This window comes from Gossypium hirsutum, chromosome D08, assembly GCF_007990345.1.
Source record: "Gossypium hirsutum isolate 1008001.06 chromosome D08, Gossypium_hirsutum_v2.1, whole genome shotgun sequence".
NCBI lineage: Eukaryota > Viridiplantae > Streptophyta > Magnoliopsida > Malvales > Malvaceae > Gossypium > Gossypium hirsutum.
Window position 1 is genome coordinate 281560 of NC_053444.1, and position 10310 is coordinate 291869.

Consider the following 10310-nt stretch of genomic DNA (forward strand, 5'->3'; position numbering starts at 1 on the left):
TTATACGATCAATCTTAAGGTTACAAATCATTATAACATCACTCAGAGTACACAAACAAGTACATAACGATATAGATCTAGAGTCAAGATCTAAAGGCATTACAGTTACGAACTTAAGAATGATCCTAAACTTAACCTCCAAAACCATAGAGAGTCCTGCCCTGCCTTTTCAAGGCATAAACAACATCCATAGCGGTAACGGTCTTCCTCCTGGCGTGCTCGGTATAAGTCACAGCATCACGAATCACATTCTCCAAGAAAATCTTCAATACTCCCCTGGTTTCTTCATAGATCAAGCCACTGATCCTCTTGACACCTCCTCGACGAGCCAAACGGCGAATGGCAGGCTTAGTAATGCCCTGAATGTTGTCTCTTAAAACCTTCCTATGCCTCTTGGCACCTCCTTTGCCGAGCCCCTTGCCTCCCTTGCCTCTGCCTGACATCTTCGAAAGATTTGATGATTACTACGGAAACAAATTTACGATGAAATGAATTACGAGCAAAGGGAAAACAGTTGCGAATGCTTGACGATTGGAATTCTGGGATATTTAAAGGAGTGAATGTGCGATTAAAGTTTCTAGTTTCTATCGAAGGCTGTAACTCTCGATCCGCGTGTAAAAGGAAGGGTTATGTCTGAGCCATAGATAGGATTGTGATCGACGGCTGATATTGTTTACATGGAATGTGACGCGGATTGCGTTTTTGAATGTTTTGGGGAATTTAAATTAGGCGGGCTAGAAATGTTTTAGAGTTTATTTTGATTTCGTTTTCGCGGATAGAGGGTAAACACGAGGCAAACGCAAATTAAAAAGGAATGCTTCCGTTTTTTGTTTGCACGTGTTTAAATATATAAAGTTAAAAATAAAAAATAAAGGTGTTATTAGATTGAAAATATAGAATAATATAGAAAAAATTAATTAATATGGAAAAATAAGAACACATATTTTACATAAAAACTCTTTCAGAAAAAAATCACGGTCAAAGGGAAAATAAATTCACTAATGTTAAAAAACGAATTGTATCAAAAAAGTTTCAACTACATCCATTTAAAGATTGAAAAATCATATTCTAATTAATGTCAAATAGAAGAAGTATAGTTCTATACGGATTCTACTTGTGCGACATGATCCGTACCTCGGCCCTCGGCCTCTCACACCCACAAATCCTCTTATTCTCTCATTATATTTATTTCTTCAGGTCACACCAACTAACATGTATGATAATTCAAAAATGACATGGCGGCTAACTATTTGGGATTGACAATGATGCATTTATTCTGTCAGAATTTAATACGATAAAATCATAAACTCAAATCCTCAACTATCATATTATTTGGTATTCTCATGCTTAGTTCATATTATTCCGGTAATTAATTTTTTTCAGAAAATAAAAAGTTATTTTTATTTATTTATTTATTTAAAAAAATGAGTATAACGGATTTGATTAAAAAAATAAGATTACAATGTGGAAAAGTTATAAAATGTTTTACAAATTTTAAAATATTTGAAACAGAGTTTTTTAATTTATGAATTAACCTATTGAAATTCAAATAAATGTAATTTTTTAAAACAATTTTTAAATATAAAATCTTATATCTTTAACCGATCTCATAAAATTAAAGAAATGCTTTATTTTTTTTGCCTGTATTTTTATCATGAGGTATTATAAGAATGTTAGCCCGCATCAATTTCCCAAGTTGTAAATTTATTTATTTAATATATTTTTTGTGAAGAAATATCATTTTCTCTGTTCTATTATATAAGGGATAAATATTAAATTTATATTTACATTTTTTTAATGTGCAATCTGATAGATGTGTATTGGATTTTGTGCAATTATACTCATAAAATTTGAATTGCGGTTCATATGCATATATGAAACTTTAATTTTGTTCAAATGTTTATATTTAAATAAATTAATACATGTATTTATTTCCATATCAGATTAATATAATTGTTTCAATACGCATATTGGACCAAAGTTCATATAGAGTTTGATATTTATCCCTACAATATAAAAACCTGATAAATGATAAATAATACACAATCTCTTATTGCAATTTGTCTTGTTAAAAATATTTACCAAAAAAATCCAATCCGACAAAACATCGACCAAAGGAAATTACTACAATATGTTTTGACCCCTCTTTAGTGACAATGTCACTTAACATTTTTGAATAAGTGCATTTCGATTTTATATACTAGCCTTTCAAATGTTGTAATTGGTAACACATCAGTAATTTGATCCGTTAAATTATCACTAGAAGGAATTTATTATACTTAAACATCACATTTCTTCTCAAAATTACGAGTGAATAATAAAGTTGATGAAATATGTTTCATTTTATCTCTTTTTATGTATCATCTTTTTAATAGAGCTATAAATATTGCATTTGCTCCATATAAGACAGTGTGTTTTTCTGAAGAGGTAATTACTTATCTTCTAGATATTTAGGTCATTAGCCTTAGACAAACACTCTCTTAGCTAGTCTCGAGCATTGCAATTATTTTTTGCATTATTTGAAAATGACAACAATTAATGCTTGTTTTATCCAACACCATGGTACAATTGTACCTCCACACATAAATAAATATCTCATTTGAGACCGTCCTATATATAAATTCAGTCAAAATCTAGTATCAACATAGTTAACTAATTGAGACCATGCATCATTTGAAAAAAAAAACAACACCATATAAATTGCCCCATTGAGATGTCTAATTGCATACTTAATTACACTCCAATGTCTATATGTTGAAAAAGAGTTAAATATTGCTGACAAACTTACGACAAATACTACATTAAGCAGTGTATTGTTTGTTAAGATACATTAGTGCTCTTATAACACTGAGATAAGATACATTAGTGCTCTTCATAATTTTCACAACGGCAAAAGAGATCTTTATTCACATCTATGTAAACCTTTTGGATTATTTCAGTTTGTTTTACGCAGAAAAAAATAAAAAAATAAAAATACAGCTGCCTTCCCTTGACTTATTTGGTTGTGGACTTTATAAAAAGATTAGATACTTTTGTTGCTCAATAATGAACCATCATGTGGCTGTAGTTTAGTGGTAAGAATTCCACGTTGTGGCCGTGGAGACCTGGGCTCGAATCCCAGCAGCCACATATATACGTTCATTTATTTTTCAATAAATAACAAGAGAGTTAGGATTTTACCTCGATTTGCTAAAAAATAAAATTTTATTTTAATTAGTGCTCATATGCTCCAAATTTATTTACTGTGATAGTAATTTTTTTTATTGGCATAATCAAAGTTACATTTTCCATGCAAGTACCAATAGCTGTTTACAAATTTATTTTGTAATATGTATACTATTATTAATTTTAAATTTTGATATTTTAAATAAATTTATAAATTTTATTAATATTCTTAAAAAATTAAATTATCCGTAGTTATTTCATTTTGATAAATTAAGTATAAAATATTAAAAGATTTGAAACGACTTTTGTGAGAGAAATTTGAGTAGTGCTAAAAATACCGTCAATTGCTTCGGGCATTGATAAAAAATACAGTAATATGTTTAGCAATTCGGTTTCTTTACATCAATGGGATCTTACCCTGAGAGATAATCCACTACTTTAACACTACGTAGAACAAGTAATTACAAAATCTTACTTTTTCACCTAAGTTCTAAATCACTATTGATTTTACACTCAATGCACTCTAGAGAAATGTTCCTCGATGAATAGAAATAAGTGCTCTCTAAACAATACATCACCTAGTCTTCTCAATCTACAAGAAATCGAAATTTGTTAACATACCAGATCAATTACAATAAATATTCTCATTAAAGCAACATGATAATCAACTTTGATAATATCTTCAATAATTCCAGGATAAAGTCTTCAATATTCAGGATATACTTTCAAGTTTACTTGATTCAATCCAATCTCATCAAAAGAGGGAAGTCGGTTTCCTTAATCAAATGTAAAATCTATAACAAGTTTGATATCATAGATGGGGTTTGCACGGGTCCAAATAATCGACAAAGATCACAACCCTATATACAATAGGGGGCCGAGTAATAAAAACTTTATTAAGATTGAACAAATTTTTCATATTTAGAACACGGATCTAATTTCGCTAAATGAACTTTAATCCATCATTATTTATTTAAATATCATCAAATCAATTACTCTTTATATAAAAATATACGAAATTGTAAAATTAGCACAAATAAATTATCTTTTATATAATAATTCAAACCACTTACCATAATTCTTCAACTAACTTCTCACTTTTTCCTTTTACTTTCTTAAATATTTAATTACTTTTTATGTATTAAATCAATGGTTCTAATGATTATAATTCCTCTCATCAAAATATCACTTTTTATAATATAAACTTCTAAATAATCTTTAATTGTGAAATAACAAAAATATCCTTTATTTTTTTATTTTAATTATAAAGATAGTTTGGTCATTTAGATATTATCTAATCATGGTATAATCGTAATTTAGTGCCTTCTTCTTTTTTTTCACTCTATGGTATAATTCACTTTTAGTACATGTACTTTTATTATCTCACAATTTAGCTTATACCCTAGATTTTATCAATATATTTTCAATATTATTTTTACATGGAATAATAAATTAATTTCCCATTGATTTTTTAATGGTCAAATTTCACTTTGGCCCCTATACTTATACACCTTTTTTTTTTTGCTTAAAATCCTCACTTTCTTGAGAATTAATCACTTATTTTCAATCAAATACTACTACTTCTAACACCAAAATTTTAGGATGTCACATGCACTCCAAGAAACTAAATATTATCACATTGAAAATTAAAATGCTAAAAAAAAAACCCTTCCCAAAGAGAAATTGACAAATTCATCAAGTATCCGGCTCCTCTGATTTCGGATTCTGCATCATAAGCGATGATTTAGCTTTTGAACTCAATGTGATTGATATCCTATCAAATTCTTTCTCACGAATATAATCGGTTTTATTGATAGAAACCTCGACCACCGTCAAAAAATCCGAAACGGCTGCGCCCCGACGTTTGGCCATATCGACGACGAACTTAGCGACCTTCGGACTCGAGTATTCAATCACTTTGGAGACGATCATCACGCTGGAACCGGACAAGAAAGAGTCCAACGACACGGAGACGGCAGTCACAAATTCCGGGGTAATGATTTCTTCTACCAAAAACTCAACGTCGTAGGCTTTGACGAAAATGTGATACCTTAATTTGATAGGCATTTGACTAACGGCACTGCCGCCTCCGCCGCCGGCAGTCGGAGATACATAGTTTGCCTTTGCTTCATAGATTTTCAATGAGCAGCAGACGTTAGACGACACCATTCGTGCCGTGCTCACGCGTCGCTCTTTGCTTGCAGGTGTTTCACTTTGGTTCTTTGGGAGATTATATTGATATTAAGCTATTATCACAGTACGAATGATACAGAAACCGCCATAAATATGTCAGAATTTGAGCATTTTATGGTATTTCTAGGTTTTCTAACATTTTCTTTCCAATTTCTACATTCACTTGAATAGGTTTTGTTCTTAACTCTTAAGTAACAGCCAAAGCTATAATTCAATCAAAATTCAAATGAGGAAACACTAACCTCTCGGATTGAACTCACGACATGGAGAGAAAATTTCTTTGTTCTTTCTTCCTTTCTTTGCCGTCTGGGAGAGATGAGAATGACCAAATCTGTCCTTTCATCTTTCCTTTTATGTTCTCATAATAACAATAATATAAATCCTTTTTCTAATCATAAATCTAATGGCCATTATTGATTCATAAATATGTTAGTGGACTTCAATGGCTAAAATCAATATCATCCACTAACTACTGCCTCCGACTCATAGCTTTGATTAATAACTCACCTAATCCACCTAATGTTTACTTCTTCAATTTAGTCTTTATACTATACTTAATAATTTCTTTAATAATTTTCACACTACACCAAAACAGGCTTTTAGCGGCATCTTTTGTGGCGTTTGATAAACAAACGTTGCTAATAATCGAGCATTAGCGGCGCTCATTCTAAAACGCCGCAAAAACCCTAACATCTAGTGGCATTTTTTTAAAAACGCCATAAAGGAACATCATTAGTGGCGTTTATTTGTAATTTCAATTCTCATTCTAGCCCCGGAAACTTCTTGGTTTAATTTTTCGGAAATTTTCAGTTTAAACAATTCGATCTCGAAGCTGAATTTTTCTATACCGGTGAAAAAACAAGTTGTTACAATGCCACGTAATATTTGGCATGTTTTAATAATGACATGACTTAATTGATATAACAATAATAGTTTAGAGACCAATTCAGAACAATGGTCATAATTTGTCATAGTCTCCTTTCTATATTTATAAAATTTTAAATTAGCAGTGGTAAAATTATACTTTGACCTCCTAAAAATGATAAAAATTTAATTTAATCCTTTAAAGATTATAAAGACATAAATTATTAAAAAGATAAAAATACACTTTTACTGTTGTAAAAATATACAATTTAATATCGTCCAAAATTTTTTCTAATTTCGCCACCTGCTCTAAGTGAATGGAAACATGAACCCTAACCAAATAAAAACACTTTTAAGCATTAATTTAAGCATGCATTATTGGACCAACCAAAATTTACAACAATCTTAATTGAAATAGAATTCTAGATCTACTAAAACTTTGTGAAATAAAGAGCTAGAATGCTTTTCCAATTGAAACTTATTGGAACCCATCAATATTTTCAAAGGTCCTAAATCAAATATATGATTCTAAAGCTACTAATTTTCTAAAAAAAAAACAAGAGTTCCACTTGAACTAAAACTCCAGCATTCTTGGATTGAAAAAACACAAAGGAAAAGCCAAGCCAAGTGAAGGAAAGGTATTCCTTTCTTTTGTTTGGATAAATTATTTTTAATAATGAGAGGGAAAAGAATCCAAATTAAGGATTCATTTGTTTATATATAAAAATATTTTTCGCAAAATATTTTCATTATTTTACTGTGTTTATTTGGTATAAAATAAATTATCAAAGGAAATCATTCTCTAAAAAGAGGATATCAATGTTTTTTTTAAGAAAAGTGTCTTACCAATTATTTTTCCCGTAAGACATTTTCTAAATTGATAAAGTTCTGTTAAAGTTCTGTTCACTATCTTCACTGTTGAAAAAAAAACAAAAAGGGAAAGTTTTCAGAGCAACAGAGGGGAAGCTCTCTTCACCGTCGAAGAAAACAACCCCTTATATTCCAATATTATATTTTTTTTATGATTTAGTCCCTGAAATCCAAAATTTTACTAGTCTACAATTTAATTCCTCAGAAATAGATTTTCTTATTCTACAGTTCAGTCCTAAACCTTGTTTTGTACAATTTTGCAAAACAATCTCTTTTCTAAAATTTCATGATTTTATAATTTAGTCTTTACAACTAAAATTGTCAAAATTTTCAAAAATTAGTCCTTGATATTTGAACAGTTAAAATTTCATAGTCTATTTTTCAAAATTTTATATGATCAAATAATATAAATTATTCCTAAAACTCAAGTTTTGAAATCTTTACAATTTAACCCCTATAATTTCAAACTTTACTATTTGATGCTCAACTTTCCAAATTTTCATATTTCAATATCTTATAATTTAGTTATTACATCAATGTTTCATTTTTCACTACTCAAACCCTTAGAATTCGAAAATTTACAAATTTTACAAATTGATCCTTACTTCAATTTTTATCAAGTTTAATCATTTTTCAACTTACTCATCCAAATAATATTCAAAATAAATATTTACCACTTTCAACTTAATTAAACATAAATTTGTACTTCCTAATGTACAAAATTAATAATTAAAATTAATTAAGTAAATTAAGATTAATTAAAATTGATACATGATTAACTAAAATATAAATAATTTTTATGAAATAAACTCAATTAAACAATGAAAGATAGTAAAATCTTAAATGCAAGTTTGTTTCATTGAAAACAATTTTTATGAAATTTTCAGGAAATCTGCTAAACAACAAAAAATATTTTACATAGATTTATCCAAATATAAAAAAAATATTAGCTTTTTTTCAGAAAAGTAAATTATTTTTCATAAATCATTTTCTGGAAACCATTTTCAGTGAAACGAATATAACCTAAGAATCATTTACTTCCTTTAATTTTACTAACTTAATTTGGTGGAAAATGAGAGGAAATAAAATATAAACAACTTTACAATATTTAAAATATAATTTTTTAATAACTCTTTATTTTTTAAGTGTATTTTCAACCGAAAAAAAATTAACTCTTTATTGCTTTAACCTGTTAAATATTTAAATTTCGAACTTAAAAAAAATTATGAATCTTTATTTTTTTTTATCGTATCATTATATTCTATATTATTATCTCTTTATTTTTAAAAACTTTGAACTTAAAATATTAATTTTAATTTTTAAAAATATATTATTACCGTATAAATAAAAATGCAAAATAATTCTTTTTCCTTTCCTTAATAAATTTGAAATATCCAAACAATAAATATATATATTTTCCTTTATTATATTTATCTATACATAGACTAATGATTTTATAACTCAAACTGTTAAAAGAACAGTTCTACTTCAACTGAGACTCTGATGAGTCAATAACCTGCAATAATTAACCTCCACTGGAGGTACTAGTGTTGGGAAAACTGAGTACGTAAGAGAATATTTCATTCCCTCTCTTATGAAATTGAAATAGACAATAATAGATAAAAAGAACATATGGAATTTTGCTGACCCGGAAAACTCAAATTTGAAAAGTCATTCATAGCATCTAGACAAATCCACCATAATTTTGAATTAATAACGTACTTGAATGTGGATGATTCATCCTCCAAACACGCAATACATCCCTCTTGCGATAAGGTTCATCTCCCTTATTTCCAGGGAGAGATGCACCCAACAAATACTTCAATGTTTATGCTGATAACTTGCATTCCAAGAAACTAAATGCTATCATATTGAAAATTAAAATCATGCTCCTAAGAAAGAAATCTCTCTTTTCAAAGAGAAATTGACTATTTTATCAAGAACTTTGGTCCTCTGATTTCACATTCTGCATCACAAGCAATGAATTATCTATTGAACTGTGAACGTTTTCTAAGTTCAACGTTCTTGATATCCTATCAAACTCTTCCTCACGAATATAATCGATTTTATTGGTCAAAATTTCGGCAACCGTAATAAAATCTGAAACGGCTATGCCTCGAAGTTTGGTCATATTGACGACAAAATTAGCGATCCTCGGACTCGAGTAATCAATCACTTTAGCATCCACCTTGAGGTCGCGTAAGAGACGATCATCATGCTCAACCCGGACAACAGAAAATCCAACGGCACGGTGACATGAGTCACAAATTCCGAGGTAATGATTTTGTCTACCAAAAACTCAATGCCGTAGGCTTTGACGAAAAGCTGATACCTTAAATTGATACGTATTTGAATAACGACACTGCCAGCGAGGGCAACAACGGCAGCGAGAGATAGATGGTTTGCCTTTGCTTCATAGATTTTCAATGAGCAGCCGACTTTTGAGGACGCCATCTCTGCCATGCTCATGCGTCAGTCTTTGCTTGCAGGGGTTTTCACTTTGGTTCTTGAGAGATTATAATTATATCGATATTAAGCTAATTATTACACCGCCATAAATATGGTCAGAAATTGGGTATTTATGTATGAGTTACGTGAAGAATTAGAAAATTATTAACTCTATAACTTATTTAATTTAGATCAATGGGTCGTAGGCCTTTAGGGGAGAGATGAGCTTGTTTGGGATACCATGGTGGGTCTTTATATAAACTTTTTAGAAGAGTTTGAATTTAACACACCAACTTCATTCCTAATAAGAAAAATCTAAGTTTAATAGGATTTCATTTGATAATTAGTAAAAAATAAATATATAAAAAATACGAATTTATCTTGCTATTAGTCTCTTTTCTAAAATTTCCTGATTTTATAATTTAGTTTTTACAACTAAAATTGTCAAAATTTTCAAAAATTAGTCCTTGATATTTGAACAGTTAAAATTTCATATTCTATTTTTCAAAATTTTATATTATCAAATAATGTAACTTATTCCTAAAACTCAAGTTTTGAAATTTTTACAATTTAACCCCTATAGTTTCAAACTTTACTATTTTATGCTCAACTTTCCAAAATTTCATATTTCAAAATCATTTAATTTAGTTACTACATCAATGTTTCATATTTCACTACTCAAACCCTTAGAATTTGAAAATTTACAAATTTTACAATTTGATCCTTACTTCAATTTCTATCAAATTTAATCAATTTTCAACTTACTCATC

The 10310-nt window shown here is 29.0% G+C and overlaps 1 protein-coding gene and 1 non-coding gene across 2 annotated transcripts; one reads left to right on the plus strand and one right to left on the minus strand.

The window, feature by feature from the left end:
* Positions 1-772, minus strand: LOC107932463 (histone H4). The gene has a single exon (XM_016864451.2). It carries the CDS (start codon positions 441-443, stop codon positions 132-134), a length of 312 nt encoding a protein of 103 aa, XP_016719940.1. The 5' UTR covers positions 444-772; the 3' UTR covers positions 1-131.
* Positions 773-3057: 2285 nt separating this feature from the next.
* Positions 3058-3129, plus strand: TRNAH-GUG (transfer RNA histidin (anticodon GUG)). The gene has a single exon. It is a non-coding gene; the product is annotated as a tRNA-His (tRNA).
* Positions 3130-10310: the final 7181 nt, after the last annotated feature.

Bases quoted from the DNA above. Each gene is read 5' to 3' on its own strand.
- LOC107932463 (XM_016864451.2), bottom strand. From the start codon at position 443: ATGTCAGGCAGAGGCAAGGGAGGCAAGGGGCTCGGCAAAGGAGGTGCC.